A 14,492-nucleotide genomic window follows, 5' to 3' on the forward strand; every position below is an offset into this window, starting at 1 on the left:
GTATTGAACTAAATATTTATTAAAATTAACTATATTTTTTCTCAGTGTAGATAGTCAAATATAACTATAATAGTAACTGGTTTAGAATTTACTTTCTCGATAAGTCTTTTAGTTTGACCTTTTAGTTAAAAGCATTTATTACTTTATTTATTTATTCTTTTAATTTTGTCTGTAAATTGAAATTCAAAATTTTTATACAATTCTATCTTTACTATTCTATCTTTATTATTGTAAGACTCATTGTTAATAAAATACATTTGAAAATACATTTGAAAAAATTTGTACAAGCAGTAAAAATAAATGAAGTTCCGATCTAAATTTATAATTATACAATTTGAATATTTATATTAAAATTATAATTTTAAATAATTCGTTTCGTGCTGGTAGAATGAGATGTTAAAGTATGTATCAAATGAAATTATATTTTGAATTCTACCTTACTTGTTATTTCTAGCGATTTCCATTAAACTTAATGCGAATTTAAGCTGATAAAATTATTCGAAATGCGAATCGAGCGTGACTTTTTATTTCATTCAATTGACGAGATCCGAATGGGTTTCTTCCCAAGACTCGTCTGCTCCCTCGCACGTGTGTGACTCAGCCACGTGAATCACTTTAGATAAGCCAATCGAATACAATCAGCCCTTGTGCTCTTACAAGACTTGAACGTAACTTTCTCCAGAACTTAATGCATGGCCTTCCTATTAAATCAGGATCAATTAATTGCAAAGTAGATAAGCAACGAATAAAATTACGCGTGATAATAACGCTAGCTTATAAAAATTTATTTTTAAATTATTTTTAACCAATAAGATTCTTATAGATTCCTTGGATAATTTATAAAAAAATTGTAGTTATTTAAAATTATTTAAAATTATTTAATTGATTCATGTAGTAATCACTTAACAGCTCGATACAATTTACATATTGTAATCAAATTTAATCAAATAATCCAAATTGAGTTTGAAGTTAATCCAGATAAATCCAAGATTTTCTAACTCCAGAATCAGTTTTTTCATACTTTTAAAATTGTGCTTTCATAGAAAATAATATATCGAAGCATTCTTGCGTTCAGTCATTATCATTGTTAGATCATTACTGCGCGATATAAATGATGTTATGCGCGTCAATTTCTTATTTACAACGCTCATCGTCGTAATTAATTAATTCGTGGAAAAAAGTTGCCATTTGCCGGGAACGGACGTTTATAACAAAAAGCGCATAATAAGGAACATTATTCTGCTCGTTATTCTCGCAACATATACATGCTAACTCTCACGTTAATAAACCGGCGTAAATGTCAAGACGCGCGAATGCGTTTTGATAATAAGGAGTTTCACCTCGGATTCTCTGCGACGGAAATAGAGTGCGTGGTATAATATATGTGCACGCATTGCGGACATTACAATCACATCGACGGTTGACAGTAAGTCGCGCGCGGAATTATACATAGATATGTATACCAATGTTTGTGTTATTTAGTATCAGTATTTAGTATCTGTAATAGCAGGATTGTGCCGTAGATTTTAAGATTACGTCTACACGGATTATTTGCGTGAAATCATGATGTTTACATGAACTGTTTGTTATATAGACAATGTAGACTATGTAAACTATGAAAATCCGTAGTGTACGTTATATAAACTATAGATTTTCCGTACTCGCAGTGAATAACGGATCCCATGTAGACAATTATAAATTGTATCAATATATGCAATATAAAAGAATTAAATTATAAAATAGTCTCTATGAAATGTCCAAAATACATCTAGGCTAAAGATACCGCGGCACTTTCAGAATATTTCTGTGAAGTATTTTGAACATTTCAGCTGTGTATACATTTCAGCTGTATATAGGTAATATAAAAAAAGATAAATAATTGTATAAAATTTTCGTTTGATTATATAATATCGATATAATATCGAAAAAACCTAACCAGTTAGTTCATTTTCTACAATAGTACTCACTGTCTACATATATAACACCTTATACACTAGTTTACGTTGTCCATACGTAGACGTAGAATATTATACGCGTAGATGCACAACCGTAGAGTAAAAGTGAAATTGCCAAACTTTGAAAAAATTAATTGAACGCAAAAAAATGAATTTTATTAAAGATCTAGTGTTGATGGTCAATTCACGAAAGCTATTCTCCAAAAGTAAATCAGTGTATTATTATTGACTTCAGTGCTATAATACTTATAACTAGTAATCATCAGCAAATATTTATTGTTTTTTAATAATAATACATTAATTCATTTTTAAAAGTTATGATTTCTACAGATTGAATCTGCTGAAAATCATAATTTCTAAAAGTGAATCAGTATATTATTACTGAACTTGACTGTGATTACATCAGTTATAAGTGTAGCACTGATGTCAGTAATAATACACTGATTCATTTTTAGAGAGTAGATAATTAATATGAAACGTTCCAATTGCTGTAGTAATTTTTTAGCGATGTTCTTTTAAATATTCTTATACAGTCTAGAAAAAAACCAACAGTTTATAATTCTCAAAATGTATCATCTATTTATATTCAAAAATTTTGTATAGTATATTTTATAGGTGATATTGAGTGTTTTTTCTTTTTGAAATCCTAATTAGAATGCAATTTCTTGTTGATTTTACATGAAATTCTGCTTTTCTTTAGGAATTTAATTCCATTCTTTTTCGACCATGATTTCGAAAAGTCCGGATGGCATTTAGTCACCTGTAAAGTACATTCCATCCGTTACACGGTCACGTGGTGAACGTGAGCCACTAAACGCGGGCAGTGCTAATAATACGAACATATGGTATCGCGGCAGGTGGTACCGGTAATAATATATTGACAGCAGCTGTTGAATATCGGTATACGTGTTATCGGGGTCGCGACGGGTTCTCCTTAACACTTTCGAAAGCCATCAAGATCCATCTGACATTAAAGTGTCTCGAAAGATATTTCATCTTCAATAACTCGTTCAACAACTGAACAATCTTGACTGACGGAAGAAAAGTTAAATATATATGCATATTACTAAGCGTTCCAATTAGCCTGAATCTATCCAAAGTCACGATCGCGACCGAACCTCGAAAGTACTCTAAATATAACAAGTACGTGGTAGCCGAAACCAAAACGTTTTGCGATATTTGCTTCTCCCCGTCCTTTACCCAGACTGCCATGCCGAAGTTTATATTTGGCGGAGGAGGCTGCACACATTCCCTGTATTTCTCTCTACTTTTATTGTCTTTTTCGAACGCTTCCATCTTCAGATTTTTTTTTCTTCTGTTCACACACTCGAAATTAGAGATGCTTAAAATTAGCGGGCGAAAGGGGAGTTTCTCTTTTTCTTTCTTTAGCTTTTCCACTTTTTCCAGAGACATGTGGCGGCTGGAAATGCTCTCGCAAGAGGAAGAATACAGAAAAGTCGAGACGAGGAAGAAACGTAATCCGAGAGGCCACATCCGCATTACTTTTAAACTGCGTTTCATGCCACTCCGCCGTTTTTCCTCTTTGCCTCACCTCGCCTCGTTACAATCGTGTTCATTCTATATCATGCCGTTCAAACGGAACAAAACTCGAAATAGAATGGTTCCATTGAGATAAATCAGCGAACTGAGTTTTCTTAGGCTTGCCTTCGATGTATCCGTATCATCTGAGGATAATAAATGTGACAAAAAGATATATGTATACACATAATAAAGTAAGGAAAGCTTTATTCCAATCTACTATGACATGTTGATATTGTTGTAATGATTATTGATATATGTTAATATCGATTGCGACTTGATTAGCGCGATTGCAGTAATTGCGACGATCTTTCAGGCGGTGCTATAAAAATCTATAACGCTTATAAAAACGCTATCTAATATAAAATTTTGAACATATAATCAAGTAACAATGTGAAGTAAAAGTAAGTAAAAAGTATACACTGAAGTATATATTGAAAGAAAAGATTGCAGCAAATTAGATGATAAAATATAGCATAGCATTTTTAATTGGCTGCAACCAATTAAAAATGCTATGCTATATTCAACCAATCTTTTCTTTCAGTGTACACTGAAAAAATGATCTGGTTGGACTAAATAGTAATTCTGATGGAAAATGGACGAATCAGAATTTTCTGGTTAAATCTATTAGGATTCTAGTTGAGGTAACTACAATTCTGATTCAGATAATTATTTTGGTTAAAATAAGAATTCCAGTAGATTTTACCAGAAATATTGTATTGTCAACTAAAATTCCGGTTATTTCAACCGTTCATTTTCAACCAGAAATTTTTTTCAATGTACTATTTAAAGATATCTACAAAGGTGCAGTCTTATTTTACACAGTCATATTACACAATATTTTATCAAGTACACTTATTATAATATTTTATATATATAATATATTTTATCATGTATATTTATAACAGGCCTGTCCAATTTGAGTTCTGGAGCTAAAATGCAAAGCTATTGACGCAAAAAAAAATTCAATATGAGTAAGATTTCACTATAAAGTGTTGATACGATTGTGAGTGACGCTTATCAACATTTTATATAATTTCTAAAATCTTACTCTTGTTGAATTTTTTTGCATCGATGACTTTGCGTTTTGAAGCTCCGTTTCCGAAGCTCAAATTGGACAGGCCTGACTTATAACAATTCAAATTTTACTATAGCATTTTAAAACTCGCTGGATAGAATAATTAAGAAATTAGTCAACTTTTTCTTTGAAAAGTCACATGAAAAAGTTATATTAAAGTATCTTCAATATCATTAGAATTAATATATATTTGGAATCGGTTGCGGATTGACTATTAATATGAAAGATCATCGCAATTACCGCAATATCGCGCGAATCGTAATCAACTCGCAATCGACATTAATAATCCTCAATTTGATTGTTTGATTGAGGTCGGTTATGGTCGTGTTGTTTTGTATAGTTTAATAACTAAATCGTGCCAATATGCGTCCAATGTCGCGGATCGATCGTATGCGATACACGTGCATTAAACGGAGCGAACGAGGCGCGTGGTAATGTAATCCCATTCGCTGATCGATAAAGCTATCGCGGGTTGTACCTCCATAAGAATGGAGTATTATTCCGTCGAGAGGTCATAATGTATGTATATCGATCTGGCGACCGATCGCGTGCGCGTCTCTAAACTCCATCAAATTCTCCCGCTCGAATGTTTGCAGAAACTTACGAAGTGGCAAATTTTTTCAGTATATTTCTTCCTATCTTTTTGTTCAAAAAAAAGCACAAAAAGTTTCCGTAGTTTTCTGTGCGCTGATTTGAATTACATTCCAATTAACAAATTGCTACATACAATTTTGAGAAATTTGAAGTGAAGCTGCAAAAAGGACTATCTTAGTTTACGTTATTACAATATATTATTGTACAATATATTATTAATTATATAATATTTAACATATTGGAAAAATTTTTATCAAAATTAAATAGAATTTTCAATCCTTAAAAGGAATTTGTTGTTTCGATCATCAGTTAAAATATTTGTGATTAATATATTTGTGATTAATATAAGATTATTGCATCAAAGTTGTGACTTACATATACTTAAGGTATCTATCCCAATATTTTTAATAATCAAATACGCACGCTTACAATTAATAATCATATACACACACTTTAAGATTTTTTAATTCTTTGAGCATTTTTTCTTACATACGCATTCTTTGAAATTTAATATATAAGAGATTTTTGAGATTATTGATTATGGATAGTTCGGAGGATTCATCATAGCCAGGATTCATTGAATCAATCGAAAGAAATCAGATTGTGCCTTCTAGAAGAAGTAGTACTCTTTACAGTGATCCCTGATACTCTACAATGATGATACTCTACAATGCCCTTAACATTTGGATTCAGACGACAAATCAAGAATGCGCTCCATTAACACTTTTTCTATTATAATCTTTGTAAAAGCTTGTTATTGCTAATTATTCTAATTATTCTGATTTATCAACATGATCTTGAGTACTTTATATTTCTTCCAATGATACAAATTCAATTCTTCTCTGAGTCCGAAACAGGACAATCTTCCAACATATGCTGAGCAGTATCCTTAATCATCAAACAATGAGAACAAACTGAGAATAATATTTTTGTTATTTAGTGTAAATAGTAATTAAAGCATTTTTGCCTAAGGCACTCGTATGATCTCGTTACACAATTTCCAACTTTGGTATTATTAGCCGTTTTAAGTCGAACTCCAACCATATTCGATCTATTTAGTTTTCCACTTGGTGATGGCGTACTCATTACCTGAATATAAAATGCTCTATAAGTCTTGTTAAGATTAGGTTTTTTCGTCTTCTTAACAATTTTATCCACATAGGAGCTGACATAATAATAATCGAATGTACAATTTTTATTCAATGCCGTTTTCGTTTCACCAGGACTTTGAAAATTAGGTCTGATATCGCGTTCCGCGGTTATGCATTTGACTTTATATATATTAAGAAATTGAAATGCTTAAATGTCCAGACACTATCAATTATCAAGATCCAAGTATTTTACAAAAGTCTTGATATGAAGATTATCTCTTCCAATTAGGAGTGTAGTACTTAGATGATGTTTTTCTTGAAAAAGGCTGTCGATCACGAAACGACTCTTAATCCTAGTTGCTTAATTCCATGAACTACAATTACCAGACTCAGCTAAAGTTTCTCTTCGTATATCCGTATTAGCTATTATTATGCGTAGCACAGGTTAGTGCAACGTTCTGGTGATCACGTCACAATAATAAGCAATAATTCAGAGCAGTGGATCCAGAACAGAGTCTTGAATTCCACACATTACTTGGATTCTTATCAGGTAATCGTTCCTATCCGTGTATGTACAAGCCGTTTATCACGAAGATAGTTGCAACCTTAAAGTAGCTCAGCAATTCCTTCGTGATCATGACCTCATTAATATGTGGCCATGGGAGATAATGACTCATCATTATCAAAACTTCTTGCGGCGACAACTATTTTCTTCCTTCTTTTATTGCAGATTATGTTCTTAAGCCGAAGAATTACGCGGTAGTCGTACGCGGAAAACATACTGGTTAGATGACATACTCTCCTGGATCTTACTCTAAGAAAAATTCGATTTGCAATTATCCCCTCCAAGATTTTCATTGGTTTCATCCAGGAGAAAATATCCAATAATCTGAATCTTTAAATTTGAATAATATAAATAAAAAGGTATTTAGTAAATCCTATATAATCGCAATAAATCTTGCGATGATCATAAATATTTTTTTAATTATAATTGATACAAAAATTCTTTTGAGGGACTTAAAGTCCTAACAACATTTAATATTGACTACAATAAAAGTCCTTTAACACATCATATATTATCATAGTAATATAATACATCAAAATACATTAAAATAGTTTTTTTATAACTTTAATTGCAAATTAATTCCTCTTTGTGACATGATCATATGATAGAGCAATTTAATAAACGTAATTGTATACAACATTTGAAAAACTGTAGCAAAAACGATTACTTTTACCTTACATTTGAAAAGAAATCATTTCTGTTAAACAGTATAATAATTAATAATTGTACATTTGTGATTGTACATTTACAGCTTGCGCTCAAGTTATATCAAAGAAGAAAGTACGTAAAAGAAGTAGTCGATTTAATAAAATGAGAGATTCAGATTACTAAATAACCGTGCTAATGAGAGATTCAGATTACTAAATAACCAATTATGCTCGATATTAGTGGGCCACGATCTTGTCTAATGAAAACCTGAGAGAAAACGCACTTTTATATTCGACCGCGTTTACGCAGCTGGAGAAATCTGCAGATGTTCGATGCGCGTTAACTTTGTAAAAGCACTTAACTGCACGTGGCTAATCGCGGATGAAGAACGCTTTTCTTCTTCTATTAAAATAATCGAAGAGTATTATATATCTTTAAGAAAAAGAAGAAAGTATAAAAACATCGATTAGATAAGATAAACCATGACTATCATCATGAGTGTCACCAACATTATGCAGACATTAATCCCTTGACGAATAAACTATTACCATAATTATCCAGTCGAGGTGTTTCCACTCGCGTGAGCGAGATGCTTAGAGTTACACATATTATCGCATGCTGTGCTTCGTCGCGCGACGAATATGGAGTACTCGTATCGAATCACAGTCGACATCTGATCGGTTGGTATCCGCAGGAACTCTACGTGGGTGCGATTGGTGTACAGTGACACGTGGACATATATCGTTTCTTCAGTTTCGCCGCCAGCGTAGGATCGTCGTAACGTTCGACCTACTCGCCTCAATCTCTCTACGACATTTACGATACGCGCGGTTCCTTTTTGGTCGCGCTGCATCCTCCCAGGGCGATCGATCGTGTTTGCTTCGGAGAACAGAGAGAAAGAGAGATATATGACAGCAATATAGAGCAATCAATGTTGCCAGCCACGAAAACGAACAATTGAACACCTACACTGCAACTGATAAACAAGTAGCCAATAACACTCGGTGACATCAATGTGAGGAAGTTGATGTGAGAGTATCGACGTTCTGTATTACGCTTCTGCCTCGGATTCATGATTATATAATATTATATATAATATTAATAATAATATTGGATATCGATATTGAAGGAATTTAATTAACAAAATTAAATTAACGAAATTAAATTAAGAAAATCCATTGTTATTTTGATAAATGATGTTTTATATAGCTGCGCATACTAGAAAAATAAAATTACTCAGTTTATAATTATATGAAATAATATTTCTTCTTTTCTGTTAATTATTAATTTCTGTTAATTATTACGTTATATTATTGCATTATATGCGATTATTGATTATTGATCTTGTACCTTTACAATGAAGTCACAATATCTTTTTATTAGAATGTCACTTACATAAAACTTTTAATGGGAATAACTAGTGTTTATATGTCACTTGGTTTATTTGTCACTTAACCACTGTATCATACAACATTTCGTTTTTGGTAGGATTGGAAAAAGCCCAGATTTTTCTTAAAAAAATTCAGCCCAGTGAATATTTTTATTAAGTTTTATTGGAGAGTTTTTATTGAGAAATTTTATTAGAGTTTTTAGATTTTTTTATAACATTGATTATTTGATATTTTTTTACTTAATATTTAATTACATATTTAAATAATAAATAAAAATTTATTATATAAAAATAATATTTTGTGAAAATATTAATGATGAGTTTCAGATATTAAAAAAAAAACACTTGTGAGACAAAGAAAAAATAATGACACTACATGCTACGAATTAGAATCTAATTATTTTTAGATTCTAACATACTAAGTTAAGAAAATAAAATTACTCAATCTATAATTATATGCTCGATTAATGCTTTTTCATTCTTTTATATATGTCAATATTTACCTGAATACTTCGCAGAAATAATTAATCAAATCCCGGATGAATTAATGAATGTTTTGCAATTTTGTTGCAGACACCGAGAGATGACAGGACAACGTCGAGTCCCGGTGGTGCGCCTAGCAATCACACATCAGCGTTATCGCCATCACCGATGGGCGATGCGCCCTTGGGGAGAGCACTAATGGAAGCAGCTCTGCAACAGCAAGCTGTGTCCGGTGTCCAGCCACCCTTAGTTGTCACGCCATCCGGGTATTGGGTCGACGGTACCGATCATCGACATACTCTCGATTCCGCCGGCAAAGCATTACTACCGGCGCAGCCAGCCTGGCAGCCTAGGATAGACCAGGATGACACGGCCAAATGCTACCGCCGCTTCTTTGTCGGCAGAGTGAGTTTCGTTTTTCATCAATTTCCTATCTAACATCGCGAAATTTTTTTATGAAGATAAAAGAGCTGGGTAACCGAACCAGTAAAGAGTAGTAGAAAGATTTCGGGAAACGCAATATAACGCTAGGATTGGGAAAATTACTTTGTAAAACTAGTTACAGTTACAGTTTTTTTTCCCTTAAAAAGTAATTAGTTACCGATACAAGTTATCGATTCTGAAAAATATCAAATTATGGTTTTTTAAAAGATCAAGAGTTGCTACTTTTCAGTTACAGTTCTGTTAATTTTTTGTATTGTTTGCATTGCTATTTTAAATATTAAATATTGCATTGCTATATTAAATATTAAATATTAATAAAAAGAAATCCATTATTTTTCCATTCAATTTCATGCAAAAATAATGGATTTCTTTTTACTACACCTAATACAAAGATCTTATATATTTCTAACGTTATTAAATTATATTACTTATTTCTCGAGATGTAATTTCCCAACCCTGTATAACATGTACGGAAAAGTTCAAAACATCAGCGGGACCTTTGTACCATTTGTATCTCTGTGATCTTCGGTTAAATATAGCATATACGAAATATATATGATGATCTAGATAATTTACGCGTGACAGACGCGCGATAAAATTGTGGATGTTTGTCAACATCTGTAGGCGTCTTTATTTTAAGACGGTGCGTCTGCTCTAAGATCTAATAGTTTTGAAAATATCAATGAGTTTTCCCACAGGCTTTCCTTATATTTCGTACCTACCGATAGTCCTTTCTTGAACGATTTCCCTAATTTATTCGATTCGTCATTGGGATCAGGGCGGACATTATTCCGCCCCTGCAACCATATTCGAGCGCAAGAACCGTGATGAACCACGATCGCTCAACCGACGTACGTAGGTGTGCAAGGAAAAAAGGAGGATTCGTGTACGGAGGAGACTGAAATAACGAGAGAGAGAAAAGGAAGAGTCACGGCGCGGGAGGGAAAAGAGGAGGAAGCACGTAGGAAAAGGAAAAGAGCACTTTGGACGTGGGAGTGGGAACGTTCTCATAGCTTGCATGAAAGTCCGCTGCTTGGAATTAAGAGGGAATCCTTCTCTCCTTCTCTCCTTCATTCCTTCTCTTCTGATTCATCCGTTGTTGGTCGTTTTCGCGATCCCTACCCGCGATTTTCTTCTGTCTCTACGTTTCTACCGCTCTCTTTCAACCTTTTCTATCTTTTGATTCTCTTCTTCTCTTTATTCCTTTCCCGTAGTCGAATCATCATCATGATTAAAAATTTCTCTTGAAAATATATGAGAGGGAGAAAGAGAGAGAGAAAGAGAGAGAAATGCGATTTGTGTATGAAAAAACAATTCTCTATCAAAAAAGGGTATATGCGAGAAACAGAACTGTTAATAATGGAAATTCGCGATATAAAATTGTTGCTAAAACTGCATAGAGCAAATGGCAATAATCAAACGACAACATAATCAGTATAACGAAATTTCCCATTGAGACCAAAGCTATCATTATTTATTATAGTCACCTGGAATAATTTTTACACTTTATCAATGGAGGAAATGAAATTCAGTCACAGTAGTTTCTTTACTGATAAAAAAATCCTAGTTTTTTTATTTCACCTTATTTCACCATTTTGAGAAAATATTGAGAAAATATTGAAATTTGTGTACATTTCAAATATTAGTATACATATAAATAATAGTTAATAATAGTGACTTTTACTTAGGATATATAAAATATTCTAGGATATTCTAGAATATATAAAATATTCTAGCTAGGTGATTAGGACTATCTCGAAATATTATAATTGTAATCGCGTTGGTGAGAATCATAATATTCTTTAGGTTACTGTACTCGTATTATTATTAAACTCTGCAAGTTTTTTTTAGAATATATGTTGCATATCTACTTGGAAGATCTAATTAACGAATAGTTAAGTCGTGCGTAGCTCGTAAGAAAAAGAACGCGTTATTTTCCGCTTCCGGTAGCGAGCAAGCAGTTTTTCTAGATAAGACTCGACGGATGAGTTCCCGTTCCGTCTATTGTTACCTGACGGTGCAGCGGTGTTCGGATCGCGCTTGTTTTTCTGATTTACAACGTGAAATTCTTCTGACATATAAGGTTTTAAATTCTTATAGACTTTCTACAAGAAGCCGTTACTTAAGCTTAAATCTTAAGCCGTGAAAAATTGACCAATCACAGTCAAATGTGAGAAGAATAATCGATAATTATGATAATTGGTCAATTTCTTACGGCTTAAGATTTAAGCTGACTTTACAATGAGCAGTCGGAAATCTTTAAGTCTTAATCAGTCTTAATCTAAATAGATGCTTATGATTTTTCGCATCTACAAGTTGTTAATTGTATAGTGATTCATTTAGCTTAGCTAATAGGAAGAAATAAAGTCGAATTTGGCCAGTTTTAAGAAAATCGGTCTTAGACTCTATTGCATCAACGTTACTTTGATTTTAAGTGAGACTTAAAACTCTTTCTCTGTCTCGTTTTCGCTCTAAAACGAGACAAAGAGAGTTTTAAGTCTCGCTTAAAGTCAAAGTAATGTTGGTGCAACCGGGCCTTAGTCGTATAAATTAACTGTTGGCCAACTTCATCGATTCCCGATAAGACTTAGAACTACTGACTCATTGTAGAATCAGCATTAAACTTAAGTAATGGCTTATTATAGAAAGCCATTACTTTTATGAAATAACGTTTTACGGCTAATATTACATTCATCCGTTTTTGTCCGTTTTTTGTCGTACGACAGTAAGTAGCTTTTCAAATCTATTGATTGGCTGCAAAACAAAGAAATTCTCGGATTTCTCTGTCCTACAGCCAATTAACGCTTGAAAAATTTGTCGCACGACAAATATCAGCCTAAAGCTGATAAAATAAAAAAAAGTAAACAGTAAGATGTAAGTAGTAAGTAAATGAATATTTTGGATTTGATACTGTTTATTTTTAAATTTCTCATTAAAAATTTCCCGTTATTGCTTTATGTTTTCTACTGTGTTGATATGCTTATGACTTACGTACGCATTTTCCATAACCGTAACCATAAAATGTATATAAAGGAGCATTTATACTTACCGTAATTTATAAGAATTAATTTATTCCTCTCTCAATTCGACTAAGGGAGAAATACTCGACTGTAATTGATCAATTCTTACAGATACGACGGCAGAAGATTACGATCAATATAAATGCTCCTTAATAATTAGCCACAGTTAAGAATTGTCAAAATTGTTCAGTTCTGATTGGCTAATTCTTACGATACATCTTACGATTACTGTTATGGAAAGATATGTATGAGCCTTGTACTATTTACTGCTTACGTATGTCTCTTCTCATAATAATCCGTGAGAAAACGTTGGCGTAAGTCCAACTTTTTGAATTACATAATTTAAATACTATAAGTATACTGAAACATAATGTTATAAGTCTCTCCGCATTACAAGATAATAGAAATTCAGAAAGCTTGCGTTTTAATTTTTGAATTTTGCTCTCCAATCTCTAAAAAAAAATCCGTTGAAAAACTAATGCCTAAATTTTAAGCTGAATAAGGATCGTAACATAAGATCTTCATCATCTTATAAGACTTGTAAAAATTTTTAAGTGCTTATATCTTTATATAATATTTTTACACAATAGCTTCTTATCATAAAATTAACAAGAAATCGATATTTATGAATAATCGTACGTCTTACGATTATTATACATATGCATAAAATTAGAATATTAATCATAAGTTTTTACAAGAATACGTTACGAGTCTTACGATTCTGCTTGGAATTGAGTCTCTTACTATTCTACTTCTTTGTTACTATTCTACTAATCTCGTAAGAAGTTCAGCAGAGAAAACACACATCACACAGTCGTATTACATAATATAATAACTCTAACACAAGCCGGATCCGATTAACCGATCTGTTAAAATTGAATCCTTACGATCTCGACACCTGAAGTCGATTTTTTTTTACGCATCGCGTCGTGAAAATAGTACAGCATGAACACGCATCTTCGCCAGTACGCGATGCATCGGTATCGCGTGTTTCGTTGTAATGTCGTTTGTTACGCGCGTCAAGAAAAGAGAAGAAGCCGTCGATCATACACGTGGAAAAGAGAGAGAGAATCGATTAATTGTGGGAGATAACAACGGTGCGCAAGTAATTCGAACCGTAACAGCGCAAACGATTATACACCTCGAAGCCGATCATAACGGCTAACGATACCAATCGAGAGGTTGAAGAACAAAGAAGACGGTGGAGTACAGAGTAAGACCGTTGCTTACAATAGGAGGGCGCGCCGTCTTGGAGTTCGTATAATGGCAAGTTGGAATATTTTCTTGCCATTTAAGACATAGAGATCTCGCTCGAGACCTCTTGATAAAAATTAATACACGCGAAAATAAAAATATCAAAATATAGAGGAAATATATTATGTGTGTTCTTACTTTAAATTTATATCAGAATTTATATCCTTTGAAATTCGCCGCAATTTTTTTTTCATAATTTTAATTTCCAGCTGGTTTTCGAAAGACATCATGGCATTATAGGTACATATATAAAAGTATATTAAAAAGGAATGAAATTATTAGGTTATTAATATTGTGGAATCATCTAATAATATACTGAGAAAAAAATATAATCAATTTTAATATTTAGTTCAATATTGCCACCTAAACATTTACTTACAGTAAATAAATATTTGTTCAGTAAAAAGAATGATTGTTAAATTAATGTTTCT

At 32.5% G+C, this 14,492-nt stretch overlaps 1 protein-coding gene across 3 annotated transcripts in view; it reads left to right on the plus strand.

Moving 5' to 3' along the window:
• Positions 1-14,492, plus strand: part of LOC108688123 (rap1 GTPase-activating protein 1-like) — a 98,763-nt gene that overhangs the window by 74,865 nt on the left and 9,406 nt on the right. For all 3 annotated transcript variants that reach the window (XM_018194235.1, XM_018194237.1, XM_018194236.1), the window contains one exon: positions 9,434-9,748. In XM_018194235.1, coding sequence (XP_018049724.1) covers positions 9,434-9,748 — 315 coding nt within the window. The remainder of the gene's footprint in view (positions 1-9,433; positions 9,749-14,492) is intronic.

Source organism: Atta colombica, unplaced genomic scaffold (genome assembly GCF_001594045.1).
Source record: "Atta colombica isolate Treedump-2 unplaced genomic scaffold, Acol1.0 scaffold225, whole genome shotgun sequence".
In the NCBI taxonomy this organism is placed as follows: Eukaryota; Metazoa; Arthropoda; class Insecta; order Hymenoptera; family Formicidae; genus Atta; species Atta colombica.